Here is a 22,236-nt window from a genome sequence, read left to right on the forward strand (position 1 = left end):
TTTTTAAACTGACTGAATTTGCTTTAATTGCCTGTTTGAAAGTTTACTCTTTAATTGCAACCTATTATGTTCAACTTTCAGGATTCAGGATGAGCCTTGAAGCTTAGGTTTCTTGTGTTGTAGTATTATGGCTTTTTTTGACTGAGCAAAAAAACAACGAGACAACACAAAAGTAACTAACGTATGGATGGATATATAAGCAGTCTTTAAAGAGTGCTATTCAAGGCTTATCTATTAGACTTGTTCAGATCACAGATGTAAATAGTGCCAACAGGGCTGCCATTGTAGGACGTAACATCCTCTAATGATCTGACAAACGTTGCTCTTTAATGAGCCCATATGGGAAATCACGATGATGGTGCACGAGTGGTGCAGTATGTTTGCAGCAACACACACATCTAGCTTTTGCATGATTACATGATCTCAGTTGATTCTTTATTTAAGCCTCGATATCGTTGAGGGTTTACCCATCCTTAGAAAATGTTGTTAATAATTCTATGTTTGATGAAAGAAAACTAAAAGTGCAGAATAAACCAGACAAACTTGAAGCTTTAGAAAAACTAAAACTTTTCAGAGAATTTTATAAGAAGCTTGATTCGTTTTTGTACAAGAATTGGTTTGCCTGCTAAACTTGTTTGTTAGGACTAAACATCATCAGCATTAGTAAAATGACACATATATAAATCATGACGAAAAGAGAGATTCAGTTGGAAGGTCAAAATTAATTTTATTTGTGCAGCAGTGTTATCAATATATTTGACCCATATCAAGAACCTTAAATACACTTCATATCATAAGGTACATACTGCGGTAAATATGTCAGCCCTACAGTATAAATACCAGTGTCTTTTAGTGTTACACATCACTCTTAGTTCACGACTTGGTCTGCTTGTGACACATTTCTTTAATCATCTTAGTGTGAGTGAAGAACAAACAAACAGGCGTAACTGTAGTAGTGATCATTGGAAGCAAGGGTCTAAAACCTTTTTATTTGTTCAATTGTACGTGTAACCAATAAAAGCATCAGACAGAAGAGGTTTATTACAAAAGCATCTGAAACAATGCAGTATTAAGATCTTGAATTTATGCACCATGCAACTATGTCTGAAATATAATATTCCCGATGGCAGTTGTGTGGCTTTAAAGAAATCATCCTAAGAACATGTTTGCTGGAGGTCTTTGACTGCCTGACTGGAGTAGCTGCTGAACTGAGAGAGGATAAGTGGCATCGTGGCCTTTTCCCTTTGAATACTTATTCACTTAACTCGTCACTAATGGGCTCTCGGAGCACGGACACACAGCTGAGCCACTGGCTGTAAATAGACTTGCACTATTGAGCTAAACCCAAATAAAATACAGTACAGTACAGTATACACACAAACAGCCACAATGGGGCCAAACAAAGGCTGCTCAGTCACCCTCACATCCATTTCTGTGCAAATGTTTGAGTTCAAAGAGTTTTTGTGCAAATTCAAGAATATAATACACTTAGTAAGGTCACTCCCTCGCACCCGTCTGAGTTTAAATGCATCAAACGTGACGAATCTGGAAGTTTGTGTCAGTGTACGTGTTGCCAGATGAAGGTGAAGGGTAGCAAATAGCTGCCCTGTAGAATCCTCCTCCTCCTCATCCTCCTGATTGGACCTAACGCTCATGTATGATCTTCACTTCCTTATATACCTCATTTTATTTCAGATTCAGCAACCCCTGCAGACACACTCCTCTGGGAAGAAAAAAAAGCAATCAGGCTGAGGAGAGTGATCCTGCAAGTCAGCCAGCAGGGGTCAAGCTAGTCCTTCTCTCAGCTCCCATCGTTCATCTCTCCAGGAGCAGAGGAAGAGGAGATGGATAATCATTTAGCTCCTGTAGAGAAGTCTACCATCAGTTCTCTACGTTGGCCCTGAGTGCGCGTGGTTTGAGCTTCTGATGCAGACGGTAGTCCTGGCTGGCTGCCCTCCTCAGCGGTGCCGGGGAGTTGAGCTGAGGGTTGGTGGTGGTGTGGCCGAGCGTCTGAGACTTGACGGCTCGGGTGTGCACCCGGCTGCAGCTCACGGAACGCCTGTCCTCGACGCTCGACTGGGCCTCGAGCTGAGCCTCACACAGCTCCAGGAGGGTCACTATCTGCTCCCTCAGCGACAGGGATTTGAACCTGCGACCTGCCAGGATGAAAAAGGCTTCCACAAAGGCTTGGAGTCCCATACCTGAAAAAGCAGAGTTATTGAGGTGAGCCAGACTGATACATGTGTGTCAATGTCAAACAAATTTCAAATGAAGAAGTAATCTCTAACTTGTTTTGCAGTCAATGCAGTAAGAGACATCACTACCTTCTTCCAAGATCTTCATACAGCTTTTAATTACGAAATAAGAGAAGAGTACAAAACCGTGTTTTTCAGATATTAATATGCGTCCCTAGTCGGTCTACAAACCCCTTAAATATAAGAAAAGTCTCTCTCCCTGTCTTTTGCCTGCTCTACTTTTCAGAAAATGTGTGCTCAAACAGGCTGTTTGGAGATTTTCCCTTTGTGACATCACAAAGCGCAGTAACCCCTCCCCCAGGTGAGTGACACTCCCACAGCTAGGTGTTTGTTCTGACCTCTGAGTCTTGCTACGAGGAAAATAGACAACTTCTGTTTCTGACTGCCACCACAAGAAGATGGTTAGCTTAGCTTAGCATTGGGGATTAAAATAACATCATCGGTAAGACCTTTGACAATTGTGTGTGAATGCGCTCTCTGATTATGTTATAGAGCTGAGGGAAAAAAGTCGATTCATTAAAGCATGGCTATATGAATTGCTCAAGGGCACCTCGGCAGTGCTTGGGAAGTGCCCTGGCACCTCTACAGCTACCAAGAGCTGTCTCTCCTGTGTGAGCACTAGGATAGATCGCTAATTAGCTTCTAAGATAACGTAATGAATACTCTGTTCAAAAATAAACCTTCAAAACATCAGCCGCAGTGGACCGCTGTGATTGATACGCAGGTATTTGTTTCATGCTGCCAACCACATTCTACAATTCTACAATTCACTTAGCAGACGCACAAGTCGTGGCGTGCCAACTTTATTATGTTACTTGATGTTTTTGTCCCTTTAAACTACATAGCGAGAAACGTTTTGTCTCGAAAATGAAACATTTCACTTTAGTTTGTCCACTTTATCCTTGAAAAGCATTTCATTGTAAACTTTTTTTTTTTTTTAAATAAGTGATTGCATGCAAAATGATGCAGGAGGTAACACTGAACTGTTCAGGAAACATGAGCTGCAGGAGGAGCTCCATTTCCTCCCTATGCTCTCCAGAATATTTGCTGCTGCAGCCTCAGTTATTATTGACCACGAGGAGGAAGACACAAATATGTGCACAAAAAATTAAAAAGATACCAATCCACACCAGACTAGCATGGTGAGAGTTGTTTATTTACTAGAGAACTTTTAAACGGTCACTAACCACAAGAAGAGACTGGTGCTCAACACAGCTTTTAAATGAATTCCTTTAGGTGTGACTCTGGAGTCTACGCAGGGTTTCAAACAAAGTTGCATTTAAAAAATAAAATTAGCTAATCGTGATTTGTAAACAAGTTTTCTGTCTTTTCTTAATTCTCCACAAATGCTTCGATGCTCACTCACAGAAATAACAGACTCTGACTTCAGTCTGCCTGAATACATATGAGCTCAATCTAAATTCAGCCCACAGTCTCCTCTGTACAGACCCTTCCATCCGGGTCCATGTGATCTCCATCCATCCATCCTATTTGCCTCGCAACATTCCTCACAAGGTGCAAAGTGTGAATAATTCATGTCGGATACTCTCTTTGCTGTCACACTGTGATCTCAGCTCATTTCAATTACAGCAGCTCCGTGTCAGAGGGAATCTGACAAAGAATGACAAGCAATTATCTCAGAGCACGTTATTAGCTCCGAGTCTTAAAGATATACTCCGACGCTCTCCGTCTTCTACGTGTTGTGTCTTTGCCTTTTTTTTGTTGGCGTGTGTGTGTTTGTGTGTGCTTTACCTGCTTCTCTGGAATCAGGCGCCGCTCCTGACCAACGACGTGTGATGTCGATGTAGAGGATGTCCACTGAGGCCATGGTGAAATTACTGTTGCTTAGCTTACAGGTCCTAAACAACCAGAAAATCTGATAAATTTCAATTCTGACTTCCCATTTCATTATTCATTGTGTTGTAAAAAATCAGGCCAAGTTTCTTCAAACGTATTGTTAATTGAGTTTGATGATCGAAAAGGAGGAACAGGTCCTCCTGGAAACATGTTCAAGTCCATTTTCTACACTCAGTTTTAGGGTTGTGTCAGTGTGCCAGTAAACAAACTTGTGTTATATATTAAAAGCCAGTGGCACATAGTAACGAACAGAACTCAAGTCATATTTGCAGGTAAGTTTGTATGCATTTTAATGTGCTGCTAATTGGTAATCTCAGTTTGTAGGTAAAATAGCTAATTAACTCCCCTTCCAAAAAGCAGTGGCCTTCATCCCAGAGAGGGTTTGTGGAGTGGCTTGTTCAACAAGCAAAGGTACAGGACAAGACATCACATCTGTGTTTTTAAACAGGCTTTTTTGCAGGTTAGCTTATAAGCTTCTTAAGACAATCAGGATGTAATGATCAGGGATAAGCACAATGCAACAGTTCACTGTCATTGTTTGATAGATGATATGTAGAATGCATACCTGATGAAGGTTCGGAAGGCAGTGGGGCCCAGGCGCATGTTTCCCTTGACCCCGAGGAAGCGTATGAAGAGCGCCGCTGTTCGCTCCACCAGTCGCAGGTAGTTGAACTGTTTGGTGTATTTGGGGTAGACCTGCTTCAGACACAGCGAGGGCAGACTTCCTTCATCTGGGCTTCTATCTTGAGTCTCCGCCTCCATGGGAATCTCCTCTGTGTGTTCAGTCCCACCTGACCTCGGTTGGGAACTGTGGTTATAAACAAAACAGAAATAATAGATAGTTATGAGCTTTAAACCTCAACTTAAGAGGTTTTAAGTTCACCAAAATATCTGCATTCACTTCTTTTATGCTGTTCGACAGCAGGGATGAGAAGTAGCCTTCAAGCTCTGCAGGGCCGAGGCAGAAGATTCTGAGAGCAACCCAGAGAGCTTTAGTCAGCTGAGTTACAAAGAGCCAGCCACCTGAGGTAAATAAATGCACCGAGCTTTTCACTGGAGTCTGCACTTACAGTCTGGTTTGGCAGAGGAAACAGGAAGAGTGATGTTCTAAGAAGGATAGATTACTCTTCATCCCTTTGTGCAGTCGCTTTTACTGTGCTTACATCAACAGCATTTAACTGCATTAGTGGCCAGGTTCATCTGCATCAGGCCTATTGAACGAGTGGCCACCGAGCCGGATACAACATGTTTTTATTTTCCTATGGCCCCAGAGAGGCGGCCTCGATCTGTTAGCTGTTTCTGCATTGATAATGAATATTAAAGTGGTTATTAAAATACAGTTTTTCCCACATACACACACTTTTACTCAGCCACCCACTCAAGTATATTAACGTTCACCCTAGTAATATTGTCCGCACATAGTAGTTCTATTTTTTAAAGATTTTTGTGGGGGCTTTTTGCCTTTATTCGATAGGACGGTGGATAGAGTATGAGGGATCAGGGAGAGAGAGAGAGAGAGAGAGAGAGTGGGGAACGACATGCGGGAAAGGAGCCGCAGGTCTGAGACAAACCCCCAAATATAGCCTCCAAACATGGGGCACGACCCAACTGCTAGGCCATCATGCGCCACAACATTTTAGTAATTACATTTTTTTTTTTTTCACTTTTTATGTACTAGTTATCTACAACAAAAATGTCCATCACCCATGAAGACACCCTCCTGTTCCAAAAAATCCCCCTTGTCCACCCTCTCAGTCACAGGTCATTGTTTTACCATCTCCCTGCCTGCCTAGATATCAAATTGTGCTTTTCTCGAGGGATTTGCAGCATCAGTGATGCATTCTCAAAATGATTGGAAGCCAGCTATTCTGGACCATCTTACCCTGAGACGTGTGTGTGGACATGTAGACACTGTTTCTGATTGACGTTTCCATCTCTCTACTGCCGGCCCTGCTGAACCCGTAACTACAGGTCAGTACCAATTACATCTTGATCTTTCTTCTGAGGTCAAAGAGAACAATGACCTCCACTGATTCTTGTAATAGTAACATGAGAGGCTAAAATATAAGAACAGCTCGTGTGTGTGCCGGGCCTTTAAGGACAAGTCCTATGGTCAACACTGTTTCATGAAGGCACCGAAGAGAAACACACAAAGGTACATTCACATCGAGGGGTTACAGTGCTGTTGACTTTTATGAGACAGTTTCTTTCTCCATGAATTAGTAAGCAGTGTGAATGGCACTGAGGGAGCACTGCTGAATGTTTTATAGAATCAATCATCCCTCAGCTGCAAGAGAAACCACCCACATCTGTTTAGACAGGACAGGCTCAGCTAAAAACGGACACGTCTTCAACAGACGCTGACAGCCAGACAGACAGTGAGGAGAATGTCTCCAATCATTCCCTGCAGACGGAGAGCAGGAAATGATGGAGGCAAAGTGAGAGGGTAAAAGGTGAAGAATGGCAGGTTATTAAAAAGGCATACAGAGGCCCACTGCCAAACGTTAGCTGAGTGCAGCGAGAAAGAGCAGGCCCTAATTCAGCTGTCATTACGCAGCATAAATGCTATTTCTGGCCTCCTGGTGAATCAATCTTTGAAGCTTTTCTTCATGCTGTTAAACGTCTTTAAAAGTTGGCAGATGTGTCAATGTAAAGATATCCAAACTGTCCACACACTTGTCGGAATTTGGGAACTCTGGATGCAGAGTTTCTTCTCAGTGCATGAATCATTCTGAAGCCCAAAGCAAACACCCTCCCACTGACAACACTAAACCTTTAGTGTGTGCAAAAGATTTAGACTTCCCTCCTTTTTTTCACAGGTTTCTATCCACACACATTTATAATAACAATGCTGTCAATAACAATATTAAAATGTGAAAATATGATCCGTTTCTGTCCAGCGGCTAACAAAGTGCTATTTAAATTTGCATTTCTTTTGTTTGACTCATAACTGCTGGCAAACTTGTGGGTCCGGTGGGTCAAAGGGAATGACCAATTTGACAGAGTTGTCCTTTGCTCGAGCTGCCTATAGTCTGCAGGCTAATGTTAGCACTCTTTAGTTAGCTCGTAGCTTCACATTGCATGTAAATTTACACAGAATGACCATGATCTATAAACGCTTCATTGACAGTCAAATAAGCAGTGAGTATGTTATTTTTCTTTTCTGTAATCCTTGACTAAAACAACTTTCATAAGGGGGAGGAGCTGGCCATGTAAACATGATGTTACCATGATGTAAACATGGCTCCAACAACAACACATCCAGCAGGACTCGTGCTTCTCACTCGTTGACGACAGTCATGACTCAGAGAGATGTTTACAGAGGATATACTTGATTTCTGCTATCATTATGTGTGAAATGTCGCACATTCTTCCTGTAAACTTTAAAAATACATTTGGACAAATGGTTTGAGCTCAGTGGCTTTGAATTGTACTTCAACCACTTCTGCACATATCGTTTCCTTATATGCAGATGATGCTTTTGTAATAGTGTCCCTCACTTTATTTCGAGGTATGTGCGTCGATGAATTTCAGCCTTTTGTCCACCCACACGCTCACATTTCCTCTCATAATGGGTCATAAATCAGCCTCAGAGACATTTAACACCGGAATAATGAGCTGGGGTGAGAAAAGAACATATCTGAGAGTCACTGATGCCGTCACAACCTTCTCCTCATTTATCTCTTTCTTCTTTTTCTACAAAATGTCACTTCTCCCCATTTTTGTTCTGCCACTTTATATTAACGTATCCCTCTTATATAAGCTCTGTCTCTGTCTCCTTTAAATAGCCACACTTTTTTTGTGCTCCGTTGTGCTTTTTGTATTGTGTGCCTGTTCAGTTCTCATCTCTCTTTCACTTTATCTTGACAATTCAAACTCGTACAGGGGTGACTTCAGTCGAAACTCTGTGTTCTGAATGATTGGATCCCATCCATCCCACTGCACAACAGCTGTCAATGACCACAACACAATATTTAGTCACGTTCTAGTAGACCATCTGTGAAGAACACACTTAACCTCCTGTAACCATGTTGGGGAAATGTTTGTTTGTAATTCTAAAATTTAGCAGGACAAAAAAAGATCAAAACAATGATTTGTTATTAAAATAGAATTAAGTAAATATATATCTATGATGGTAAATCTTAATAATCTTCTTAACTTTCTGTCATTCAACTAATAAAGCCATTGATTAATGCTCAAAAGTCACATATTATACAGAGAGAAGCAGGCATTAAGGTTCACAGAGCCTTGAGATCGAAGGGAACATTCAAAGTATAAAGGGCATTAGATTAAAGGATTAGGGGTCTCTTAAAGTATGTATATAATAGTTAGTGTGTATACTACATTATAATTGAGTTTAGGTAATCCAAGCAGAGGAAGTAGTTCCGCTTCTAGCTCAATAAAAATAAAGCAATGGGGGCGGGACACGGATTATAGATATTATAGGCGCATTATATTAATATGATTTGGTTCATAAGTACAATAGTTAAGCAGGTATTATCCCCGAGAAGACATCCCTCTCACTTGCAGAACAAAGCAGATCAAATATCGGATACAGCAGATAATCTGGGGAGGAGGCATGGGGGAGACAAAGGGAGAGGGAGGGGGAGGGAGGATAGAAGTGTGGATTTTGGTAGAATAGAAACAGTAAATCTTCAGAAAAACAGATAAGAGATGTGGAGAAAAAGCAAACACAAAATATAGAGATAGTGAGGCAGCACACACGGCCAGTCAACCACAGAAACTTAGCCACTAGACTTGTACAGTAACATTTGAATTTCCACCACAGATCAGCTGAATTTAATTCCTCCATTTAACAGGCTTATAGAGAGCTGTGGAGAGGTGCTGAGCTGGGCTCTGAGACTGAGATAGCACGACCCTGAAAGTGGACTTTTTAAGACGGGAGGAGCTAAAACTTCAATGTGTGTGTATGTGTGATTATTTACATTGAAGGTTTCTTGAGGCAGGGGTCCATAAGGCGTAGAGTGTCCCTGATTACACCCACTTTGACCTCCTCATCAACTGGACTGGGCACATACTCAAACACTCCAGGTGAAATCTGAATACACACAAACATATGTCATTAAAACACAGTGAATAAATAATGGTAGATGTTCTATATGATTACATTAAGGTTGACATTCACTTTTACCTCTTGTTCATGCTCTATTCTCATACTGGGATTGGAGTTGACCTCTAGTAATACTGGCTTCAAGTTCTTCATCAGCAGGATGTCAAATCCTAGTATCTGGAACACAATCACCCTTTGCGTCACTATTTTAGTATAAAGGAAACTGCACTGAGAAGTAAGCAAAATATACTAGGTTTGTCTTGTTTTTGTTTAGAAAATTAAATGAAGTCCTATCAGAGTTGTAACAGAAGTGGGTCATGGGCTGCTGGCTTATATGGAGTTTAGCCTTTTTCTTTTGTTAGATTCATCCTTAAATGTGTTGCTGCTTTTCCCTGAACACCTGGATCATTTTAACAGTACAATCAAATGCTGATAAGGAAAGATTGTGTGGTAATAATTAAACATCTACATCTTTACCTGATTGTGCTGCCTTCCAAAACTCAAGTATTCAAAACTTCAGTCAAAGCTGTGAAATTGTATGAAAACCGAAAGAGCAATGCTAACATAACTTTGAAAACAAATCTTAGAATGATCCTTCAGTTTTTCATCGTCACTAGGCCTCTGTGTGTTGAGGTGCTGGTAACTTTAGCTTAGCTTTAGCTTACTCTGTTTGCAAAAATGTGAAATTACTAGGGCTGTCAAACGATAAAATCTGTAATCTCTTTCATCGCAATTCATCCCTAAATACCGATAGTTAATGGGGATTAATTGCGTGTTTGAAATTCCATTCTTTCGCATTAAAAAATGAAAATTATGAGGCTTTTATTTTGAATAAGTGTACTGTCTTAGACTGAGAGTAGTTAACTTGAAGTTTGAATTCAACCCTGCTTTTATTTTGAAATAAAGTAAGGACCCTCTGGTAGATCGAAGGTTACAAAATTAACTTAACCACGGAAAATAAACTGAATGAAAACTGTTTAAAGGAACGTTTTTTTTTTTTACATCACTGTGACTACAGGGAGACACTGCGGAGGTTTATCCACGGTGCACCTGAATAGCACATGATTGATCGCAATTTTAAAAATCCTGAATTTATTTTGGCTGGATATGTTTTGATATTTGGTGAACACTGTGCTTATGGAGGACTGATGAGGTGTGTCTTACAGGTGAAACATGAGACTCACATAGGCTGATATTGATCCCTGCAGTGGCACAGAAGTCAATAAAAAAACAGGAGTTATAGTCAAAGCCTCCTACTGAAAAACCTAATCCGGGTCAAATGACAAAATTCTGAGTCGGGGTCTGCCCTTTCCACCCGCTGCCTACCTGAAAGCATGTAGGTCCTGGTTTGCCAGGCGGTATATCAGCCTGATAGTAGACTTTGAGTTCTGGCACCACAGCGATGACAGTTTTTATGACTAGAGCGATGATGTCAGACCACACCCTCTTGATGTCTACACCTTTAGCTGCCAGTCTGTACAGCACGCTAGAGAGGGTGCGCTTGCTGCCTGTGTTCTGGCTGTCGGAGTGAACGAAGTTGCCGCTGTGGACGTTGAGGGAGTAGTTAGTCAGGTGCATGAAGACATGGGTGAGATTCTTCTGGCTTGGTTCCTACACACAGAACAAGAGTGATGTTAATCATCCTTTGGCCATCAAAGTTTCCGAGTAAATCTGTCAGCATCGTCATGGTTACCTGGTAGGGCTCAGTGCAAAAACGTGTCAGGCCTTCTTTGGCAATGTAGATCTCCAATGGCTCCATAGACTTTATTAGTACATAGAGGCGGATATCAAACTTGAGCTTGTCGATGAGTAATGGCTTGTGGATGTACTCCTGCACCACAAATTGTTTGGCCTGCGAACCCGCCATGACTTTAAGTTCACTGGGGTCACGGATGAGGTAGATGCCGTCCCCCTGAGAGCCCCCATCCGGCTTGACAATGAAGGTGGGATTCAACGTGGCATCCTTTTCCTTCACCATACGGATCTACAGCAGATATAGGAAAGAAGAGAAGTCAATCAATCAATTTTTATTCGTATAGCGTCAACTCATAACAAGTGTTATCTCGAGACACTTTACAAAAAGCAGGTAAAATACCTTACTCATTGTCTGTTAACATTACAAAAGAGCAGGTAAAAAGACCTTACTTATTGCTATGTTACAAAGATCCGGCCTATCCATCATGAGCACTTTAGCAAAGCAGCAAAAGTTACAGTGGTAAGAAAAAACAGAAGTAGAATCAATACAGACCTAAAGGTATATATATATACATATATATATTGTCAAAGCAAAGCCTTAGAGAATTTTTTTAGTTAGATTTCCATTATATTGATTTAGGTTAAAATGTTGATTATAAATACATTTGTTGCATATATTTCAAGAGGGAAGCTGGTTTTTCTTCCTTACTTCATTTGGAATGGAAAATGTGTGAGCTTCTGGTGCCCCCTGCTGGTCATGATAGTATACTACTGCTATACAAGTATGTGTCAAATCCAAACAAAACATCTGCGCCTGCCATTACATCCGTTTAAAAACACTAAAAGAAAAACTCTCTCACTGACATCATTACTGAGAATAAAGTGTAATTTAACCGACATACAACTAAACTTATAACAACTAACTAAACTATTAACTAAACATATAGAAATATTTTACAGCTCAGTCTGTTTGTCTCCTAAAAATGTTAAATATAAATCTGGTTAAGTGCTTACAGTGTTTTTTTATATAAGTCTCTTTCTGGTTGTGGATGAGAACACTTGGTAACTGTGAAATGCCTGAACTCATAATAAATAGAAGAGAATAAAAAGGAAAACAGGAAACAGCAGCTGAAGGACTCTATTTTCTTCACAGCTCTAACTCTCTGTCCAATAAGACTACACTCACTCTCGACACCTTGCTTCCTCCACAAGATCATCTACTAGATTCAGTCATGTGTTAAGGAGAGCCTCATGACCATAATGGGAAATACTGAGAAATAAAGAACAGTTGGTATTTTCTGCCTCAAGGAAAATGAGCAATGAAGACTTCAGCTGCACATCGACTGTTACAGTTCAAAGCAGTCAGACAGACAAAACGTCACTGACAGTGTTAAGAAACCAGCAGAGTCCCATTTAGAATGTGTGCTTTTATTTCTAAGTAGCAACACTTTTGAATAATTAAAGTAAAAATGAACCCAGTATTTACAGTCTGAACATCTCTGTTCATACATTAACAGAGCTACTTTAATATTTCATTCATGCAGCCCTTCAGGAGATTCATCCCGAGATCAGATCACAAGACATAGTCAGCAGTCCGCCCCATTTATTGGATCCAAGATGGGAATGTTCTCAGCTTAATCTGCAAACAGAAGCCCTCTTTTGACCTGTGATAGCAGGATAAGTGCAGGTGTGATTAATGACATTTAGATTGGCTGCATTCCATTTAGAGAGACCAGGTTCAGGTCAGGCTGCTTCACCTGCTTACATGCTTGGCATGGCCTACTTGTGCACTTGAATGGAATGCAGACATCATTAATGGCATTAGTTAAATGTGCTTGTGCTGTTTGTTTCAAGTCAAAGTGACTGGTGTGGAAAAGAAGAAGTAATTAAACTGTAAACTCTATTTGAAATGAGTTTTTTTCTCATCATTTATTTATGTGTTTGCATTAACCCCTGGAAAATATTTAATAGTACCTCATATTGGTTTATGACTGATGCATACGATAGTCATTAAAAATGATGTATAGAATAAATAAAAATCCAAATCCAAAGTCCAAATCAGCAAGGATCCTCTTCCCAGAGTTATGAAGCCTCCAAACAATAACGGTATGTCAGCCCTCAAAGAAAATTGAGGCACCCAAAAGGGTTGTACTAGAAAGTTAGTTTGACATGCCCAGGCTTTCTTTGCTTGTGCTGACTGAACAAAAACTTAAGCCAAAAAAATCGGAGTTGTCACCCTTATATCAGAGGCTGTTATGTAAAGTGTCCATCAGTATTTACTTATCCCATTCATCAACATTCACACACCGCTGAGGCAGCGGGGTCAGTCTCTTGCCCAAAGACACTTAGACATGTGACTGTAGGAGCTGGTGAAACCACTGAGCCACAGTCGCCATTTATACTGTATATATAAAAAAGTAGTAATGTTAAAAACAATATAGTTGATGCAAGTAAGAAAGAGAACTGCAAAAAATAATTTATATTGTTTACTAATAAAAACACTCAATGGGTAGACAGCTCAGTGCTATAAATAGTTTCTGCTGCTGTAACTGCATGGCTGTCGTTCGTCTGCACTTCTAGCATTATGAGCTGTACAACTATTTTTTTAATATAATGTTGTCCCCATGGGTCACAGCTAAGAACCTTTGGTCTGCCGGCTTTTTATTATTATTTTATTGCACTTAAAAAGCAAAAAAAAAAAAAAAATAGATCAATGGAAAAACAGAAAGTACATAATGATCAGTTAATTAACAAAATATGCATTTTGAAAGAAATGTGCTGGAAGAGCCAAATAAACCCAGAGGGGCTTGTCGAGTGGCCCTCCTAAAGAGAAACATGTAACATAGAGACAAACTATTAAAGTAGTCCAAGCAAAAACAATAAAGCTAACAAGAAAACATACTCAATAAAGTAGAAAAGATAATCAATAACTAAATTTTTAGTATGCATATACATTTATGAAGTGCTTTGCATTGACCATTTATGGTTGAATGTGAGCGTGTTGAGGACAGACTGACAGACTATAAGTCTGATCCATTTGTGCACATTTCCAAGAGGATCAGTGATTGATTGATGAGTGAAGAGAAAAAAAAACTAAACTTGTTCTTCATGTGAGCTACAGTCAATTGAACATTTTGTGAGAAAGTTTCAAGTCTGCCTGATTTCTACTTAGAGAACATGTAGTATCAATGGGCCTCATTCACTAATATGTGCGTAGAAATGTTCTTGCTGTGCGCATAAAATAATTGCATACGCAAAATCACCGTCGGATTCATGACACGTGCGTACCAGCCAATTTTGTTCTCACCACCTTGCGTATGATAGTGAATCAGAATCATTCTAAATCTTGCTTTGCTTCAGCAAGGCTAGATCTTTAAACTTTCTTATACATAAATCATAATCATGAATGTTCCCTGCATGCTCTTAAATAGGCTCCAATTAATCAGCTGGTTTTAGTTACAAATGCGATATTTCATAGCAATATTAGTTGGAGTGGTCGACGGTTAGATTTAAGATTTTAGATTAAAGGATGATAAGGCGAATATTTCATGATTATTTAATACATTTAGTCAATGCATTAGTTAATCCACATTTTTAATGCTTGTCTTTTCAACATTTAAAAAAAATATATATATAAAAAAAAATTTACTGAATGTATTTTTAATATGTCATGCATTTAGTTAAAAGAGTGTGTGTTAACATTTTCTGAGAAAGCTGGTCAATCCTTTGTGCGTACGTATGGTCTGAGGAAGTTCTATTTTTGTTTGCAGAGTAAGAATAAATTCAAGTAAGAATATATTGATGAATCCCAGATTTCTACTTCAAACGTCTGTACGCACAGTTTAAGCACATATTTGTGCGTACGCACTTGTTAGTGAATGAGGCCCAATGTTTTTAACCATGCAGAGAATATAACCATATTAATTTGAAAAAGTAAAACAAAATCTTTAGATCATATCCAGTATCAAAACACTTTTGTTTTAAAGCTTTTTTTTTTTTTTTTTTTTTACCATACCTGTGTAGAAAACTGCTGATACTCTTCCGGAAGGATCCAGGAACGGGGATAAAAATCGTACTCATCTGGGAACAGCTCCTGCATAGTCCGCATTGCACGACTCATATTTATCTTTCTCAGCATTTCTATCATTCCTGAAATGTATAATGCACCGAATCAGAGATATCCTGCAAATGCAAGAGACTGACATGTATAGAAATTCAAGACAGGAGATTAGGGGGGTGAGATTTCTTACTAATACAATAATCTCTAGAGTACTGATAATTACCATGGAATGAAAAGGTTAGCATTGGAGCAATCAGGATCAACAAGGCTTTAACTAAATCCCTCTTGTTGTGATTACAAAATACCAAGAACACAAAGTACTGTGAGCTGAGATGAAGCCATCTCTTCACTTACACTTCAGGGAGCATTTGTAACAAAGTATAAGTATTGTGGCCTTATATCAGCAGAAATTTACGTAGGAGGAAAGAGACAGAAGAAGTTAAAATACCTGGGAACTTGTTCACCTGCCCTGAGACGATATTTTCATTGTCGTGGAAGGAAACGCCATGCCAGTATATATCACAGGGAGCTCGTCTTCCAAGAGGAAACTGAGAGAGAACACGAGAGGGGGAAAGAAGAGTTAATATTAAAGAATAAGAACACTCCACTCAATTTAATTAAAAAAAATAATAATTTTATTTTAGCACATTAAACTGAAGGCTTAAACTGCTAGTAAGACTCAGGACATGGGTAATTGGTGGTTGTCCTTCTGATCCAAGAGTGGAGGGATAATCTTGTGCGTGTTCACTTGTGATGCGCCAGGAAAGAGGTGAGTTAGTGATACTATAAAAGGATTAAAAGAGCTAGGGAATCCTACTGGCACCTCGGCTGCTGCCCACACTAACACACTAACAGTTAACAACATACTCAGGACCAAATGTGCTGTGAAAATGAAGTCAACAGAGCAGGATGTTACTCTCAATGTGCGATGTACAGAACACACATTTTTAACAACAATATGTGCATTTGGATAAGAAGTTGTACTTAAATGTAACTGCAGGGCAATGAAATTATGTTGATAGGAAAAAACTATTTACTAGCATGCTTTGGTTATTTTAAGTGAAAACGAACAGGTTAAGCAGTCTATCAGGCAGTAGAAACACTGACAACAGACAGTTAGTCTTCAGACTTCAGCTTTCATGTCAAGTAGAGGTCCAACTACACACTACTTTCCAGCGGAGAAATTATGTATTATCATTTCAAGTGAACTTCTGTTGGCAAAATTAGTAACATTGTGTCAGTTACACAGATGTTGATGGCAGCTCAGCTGGAAGCCTTATGTCGACTAAAGACTTTTAAAGAGTTCAAGAGACACTGATTGTTTGAAGAGTATCAATTCTAACCTACTAACAAAGCAAAACACCTTGGCACCAACTAACCGACAGTTGGCAGCAGCTCAGCGTGCAGCCTCTCCTCATAAGCTTTCTGTTGAAGAATGAGGGACACTGATTTTTTTAAAACTCAAAACTGCTTTTTGTTGTGTTTTAGCCATTATAATTGTGGGGTTTGTTTGTTCAGAGTAGTAGGAGACCTCTACAGATAAATAGGCTCCTGTTAAAAACCTTGTGAGTGATAAACATTGGGATTATCCAAACCTAAAAACAACCTGGGAACCCCTACTGGGAGCTTTGGACAGACACTGAATTTTCACACCCAACTTTTTACCAGTTTTGACCAGTATTAATTGTCGTACTAAAAAAGAAAGTACAGCCTTACAAATATAAAAAAACTATAGATAGCACATTTAATTTATTTTGAAGCTATACTGTTGAACCCTCTTTTTTCTTCTGGTGAATGTCATCATGAGCTTTCTCTCCCACCTGGCAGCTCAGCTGATGCTTTTAGTCTACAGTCTGGATTCTTACCCCTGAAAAAGTTTTGAATTATTTACTCTGAAGATGCACTCCCTGGTCTCCAACCAGCTCATTTTCATCATGTTACAACAAAAACACATCTGACACAAAAGATCAACAGTGAGCTGGGAAACATTTTGTTCCAGTCTTTCTTTTACCTTATTAAATCAACTCTATATCCTGTAATATTGGAAGGTCAGCAGCAGAGTGTCACTACTACTAAACTCATGTGACTGCCAAGCTACTCGATAGATCGCTGATGGAGTAGCATCTCATTAATGAGTTATCGTGTGAGCATGTGAAACAGGGTAACCCTGCTGCACACAGCTATAAATACCAACATGGAGATGGCATCAACTAAGTGTTAACCCATTGAATCGAATCAGGAAAGTGAGGTCAAATTAATTTAAGTTTCATTTCTTAAGGTAAGGCCCAAAAATAGCCACGATTTGTCGGAATGGAAAGACAGACATTAACCAAGTGCAACCCAATGTTGTGGACTCATCAAAGTCTGCAAAGAGGGCAAAGTAAATTTTTTGAACCACTTTCTGGGATAAAATACAAAAGTCAATTACATTTCATTTTAGCAACTGTGGCAAAGCTGCACCCATATGTAGATATTTCAAATTGCATCCAATATGCCATGCCTCTAGTTAATAGAATTGATACAGGTAAGTATTTTCTAAATATGCCACAAGGTTGCCTCTGGATAGCAGTCATTTGGAAAATAATTTGCTTTTATTTAAAATGTCAGTTTAGTCTGTAGGATCCTGAGATTAAATAGTGTGCGATTGTTTGTTCAGATTCAGATTGTAAATTCAGAAACTCATTTTCCGAACTTGTTGCTCTCCACGCCTGCCAATCTCTACGTGCCGTAAAGAGAGGACTAAAACTCCATTGGATTAGAGGAGCTTAAGGCTAATCATTTCCCACTGTTTAAGGGAGTGCCATATGCTGAAAGGCAGATGACAGCAGTAGCTCAGGCCAGAAAATACTGCAGATGTAGACTGAGTGGTAATTTTGGTGCGAATGGACCTGTTTGCCAAATGTCTTCTGTAAATGAAATGTCCTAAAAAACTGTATATAGTATCTCTTTAAACATGCTACCTGTGTTAGAACTTATTTCAGGGATTTTCACCGATAATTTTCTTTATTAAATCCAACAAGGTCTATTAAGTTTCAACCCCTCACAGATCTTGACAGGTACTTCCAAATGGCACAGGATCCATAGCACCCTTGACTTTGTTGGGGGTGGCCAATGAGGACAAAGTAATGTAATGTATAGGTTCCTATGTATCGTTTGTGATCCCAGACCTGGAGGGGTTTTAAGTGTCACTCCTCGGTCATGTGTGATAAGTAGAGTCTTTACTTTGCCTGTCTTATGACATTGCCCTTCTTTGCTTCTCATGCATAATAAAGAACATGTTATTAATAGCTGGTGGCAGGTTTTAACCGCAGCACATTCAAAGTGACCAGATGGTGTTTCTGCCTCTGACTGATTACCTATCTTATAAATGTTTAAATTGCACTGTTTTTCCAGACAACTTTTGTCTAAATCTAACATTTCTAAGTTTATACACAAGAGGCAAACAAACAGACACCGTCAGATTGAGGCTGGCTTAAAGTTGGTCATGTCATCTACTTAATTTTGTTCCTAGTTTTCATTAAATGACTTCTTCAAACCTTGATCAATACAGTGGAAATAATCAATCAGACAAGTTATGATACACAAAATTTGAGCTTTATATAACACCTGCATAATGGATTAATCTGTAGATTATTTCCTCACTGAGAAATCAGTTATAAAACATCTGAGACCAGTGCAAAATGTCAGTGAAATGCATGTTTACAGCTCAAAGTGACAACATACATTTTACTGTCTAAAATGTTTCTAAATTAATGCCAAATGACAGTTGCCCCTACTATTTAAATTATTCAAATGGTGCCTTAACTTTCAATAAATACCCCTTTAGTTTCCACGGAACTTCTGTTTTAACAAACTTGTCTTTACACGTGTTAAGTTGCATCAATTTAATATGTTGTTGAGGCTCAAGTGTGGAAAAAAAAGTTGGACAAAAATATAGCACACAGCTCCATTATCAGAAAATACAGCTTTGTGTATCACACTTTGTCAGAGCTGCTTAAAATAAAATGTACCAGCTTTGATGACAAAGACAAGAAAAACACGAGGGAACTATGACATAAACTCGTCTGAAGTCACATTTAGAAAGAATGAGTTTCCAGAGGGAGGTTGGTGAATGTTATTTGAACAGATTGATTTGAACCCCTACTTAATTAGCAGTTACAGTAAAGTTTATGGGCTGCAGCATTAAATGATCCTATTGTCTTTAATAGGCTCTTAAATGTGAGTTAAAGTTATCTCAGGTAAGTAGATATTTTAAACTGTAGGTGGTGTGCTTGTTTACCTTATCCAGCTGTTACACATGAAGCTCGTGGACATATCGTGTGAGGATTATTATTAAGACTTTTAACACCTTTCAAAGCTACAGTCGCCGTAAAAAAAAAATCCCCTTAAACCACGGAGGAGGAACCAATTCCTCCTCTCGTGTTTGTTTACCTGGAAGATAAAACTGCAGGAATATTGTTCTTAAAGGCAAACGATTGGAGAATGACAGCAGAGGTTTTCACACATGCATATTCGTGACAAACGCCTAAGCTGGTTTTCTTCAAAGTCAAACCCTGACTGCTGTAATGAGCTGATGTCAGAGATGATCTCCGGATGGAGCTTTAGAAAAAAAACAGCTGCTTAAAAAGGAACAAAACCAGCTCAGGGCTATTAACATTTTTCCAAGAAAGACAGTAAACAAAAGAAAAAAAGTGACACACCTCTTTCCACTTCAGCTGCTTGATGCTGATCTTCAGTGCTTCCAATGATGTTTTGGCTTTGGCTGTATCCACTGTCACTGGCCTTCTTTTCCTTGCAAGTTTAAGTGCCTCCTCACGACTCACTTCTTGGATGTTTTGGGATGGATGGTTGGTCACATAGTTCCCATTATTCTCCGACTTGCCCTGCAGTATCTTCCCAGTGCCTGTCATGTGAAGTGTTCGCTCCTGGCCCAGTCTATTCAAGTTCTTCCCAGCATGAGCAGAAACCCCAGACCCGTGCAGTGACAGGTCTGGGATGTTTTTGCCACTGGAGTTCTTGTCATCTTTCACCAGCCTGCCACGACTTTTGCCTCTTTGTTTGCAAGTGATGGAGGTGTTGGACGCATCCCGTCCACTTATGGTGATAATGGGAGGGTCAGCTGAGGGGGGAGACATGGGAACCTGCTCCTCAGTGTCCACACCCTCTTTCTCTCCAACCTCACCTAATGATTTCATTAGCTCGACTTGCACTTTTACATAGTTATCACTCATAGTTCAATACGCTATAACTGTACCATAGAGTGCAGCAATACGACACCGGCAAGCTAAAGTTATTCTGATATAATGTACGCATTGCTAGCTCCAATGGCTCATTAAACATTAAAAGCCATTTTCCTCCAGTCAGTTTTTTTTTTACTGAAATAGAGTGAGCAACCAGGCTGCAGAAATATGCTAAAACATTTAATGTTATTTTGCAAGTAAAAGGTTAAATTAGCGTTATTTGCCAGCTGTCATGAGAACTTCATGGCTCTATCAGCTGCATTTAGTAAACCTAGCCGCTACAGGCAGCACTTGTAGCCAATACGCGAGCTAACAAGCTAAATGAAAAATAGCTGCCGTTATCATGTTTAACTTCATTAAGCAAACATATGGTTTCTTACCATGTACCGCATAATAGACTTTACCTCACAGGCACCGTTATCTTTTCTAGAGGCGACCGGGCCTTGTAATGATACCCACGGTCCTCTGCTGTCTTTATGTTATCGTCCCTGTGTTTGTTAAGCAGCAGTAGCTCCGACAGCAGCAGAAGGCAGACCAACCCAGTGCTGCCCAGCCTCCATCTGTATCTAACCCAGCTGATGCCGCCTTTAAAGATCCTCGTAATTTCCGACTTCAAAAGGAATATTGACCTCCTGCCTTATCGCTCATGCAATGCTAATTAAATAAGGGTTGTGGTGATATGTACAGATAGGGAAATTAAAAACGTGTTTGATTTTTTTGACCTGCAATATGTTTGACCAACCGCTTAAATATGTTGCAGTAAGTCAATCTGACACCAAAACTGTCAGAAACGAACAAAAAAAAACCAAAAAAACACCAATGATAAATTAAGGTCGAAAATGATCTGCTGTTAGAATTTGGGTTGATTTTAAATGTTGTCCGTACTTTAATATTTTTACCCGTGTTATTTACCTTTTGATAGATACGTATCCGAGTAGGACAGTAATTTATTTCCGACAGCACGTGAAGGCGACATGCAATACCGGTATTTCACTGTCTGTGAGTTTGTGGCACCATAATAGAGAAAACTGTAATGAAAATTACATGCAAATTATGCAAAACCCCAAAATATGTTAAAAATGTATCCCAAATTCCTTAAAAATTAGCACTGATTAATACCATTTAAAGGCAATCTCTAGTCTTACATTGATTATATGTTGTGAAAATAATGTGATTTACCCAGTCGATGTAATTCAGGCACCTGCAGATTAACTGAAACAGGGGCTTAAGGTACTATATCAGTTATATACTATAAAAGAGGTGAGTGAAAGCAGTTAGGCTACACAATGTAGATCAGGTTCTACCATGAGGAACTTTTTCACTTATAAATTAGATGGGAAAACAGACACCTTTATTCATGCTACTTAAGGCAATCTAAAGGCAATTTCACATACTGGGGATGTGAAACTTGTCACGTGAGGGCCAAGAAAATTCTGCACTGTAAAAACAAAAAGTCATAATAACATAAAATTCTAAGTTAGTTTTACTTCAAGTCTATGAAAATGTTGTGTTAACTCAATATTATATGCCCCCTGTCTCTCACCCGCCCCCTGAGCCCGGGGGGGAGGAAGATCTCTCGCGCAAGAGAGAGATTTCATCGGAGGTTGGGCCCTAGAGATGACCTAATTGTTAAAGGGATACTTCACCCGTTGAAACATTAATCTGTATTGACATTGGGTCATGTATGTAGTGGAAATGTGAAATACATTTTGAAGTTGGTGCCTTCTTGGCCGAGAAAAGGCAGAAAGTGTCTTTTTGGCTCATGTGGATGAAAGACACCAAATCCCAGAATGCACAGCACCGCAGGCCACTCCCACTAAGGTCTTCTATTTCAGAATCAGAATCAGAAATACTTTATTAATCCCAGAGGGAAATTCGATCGTTACAGTTTCTTCAAAATATACAATATAGCAGAAGAAATATAGTAATAAAAACATTTACAGACATTTACTTCAACACATGCGGCCATTTCCTCAACTGATTCAGAGATTTCTTCCAGAATTGATCTTGGAAATTCTGGGCAGAAAACAGACTCTATATCTGTGTCCATAGGCAAAC

The 22,236-nt window shown here is 39.5% G+C and overlaps 1 protein-coding gene across 1 annotated transcript; it reads right to left on the reverse strand.

The window, feature by feature from the left end:
* Window positions 1-707: 707 nt before the first annotated feature.
* ttll11 (tubulin tyrosine ligase-like family, member 11) lies at window positions 708-20,680 on the reverse strand. Its single transcript, XM_061061329.1, has 10 exons — window positions 19,639-20,680; window positions 15,387-15,486; window positions 14,894-15,027; window positions 10,877-11,167; window positions 10,510-10,794; window positions 9,265-9,360; window positions 9,059-9,171; window positions 4,678-4,920; window positions 4,008-4,114; window positions 708-2,201 (listed from the first exon to the last, which is right to left on the reverse strand). Exons 1-10 carry the CDS (start codon window positions 20,167-20,169, stop codon window positions 1,882-1,884), a joined length of 2,220 nt encoding a protein of 739 aa, XP_060917312.1. The 5' UTR covers window positions 20,170-20,680; the 3' UTR covers window positions 708-1,881.
* Between the last annotated feature and the right edge of the window lie 1,556 nt (window positions 20,681-22,236).

This window comes from Labrus mixtus, chromosome 17, assembly GCF_963584025.1.
Source record: "Labrus mixtus chromosome 17, fLabMix1.1, whole genome shotgun sequence".
In the NCBI taxonomy this organism is placed as follows: domain Eukaryota; kingdom Metazoa; phylum Chordata; class Actinopteri; order Labriformes; family Labridae; genus Labrus; species Labrus mixtus.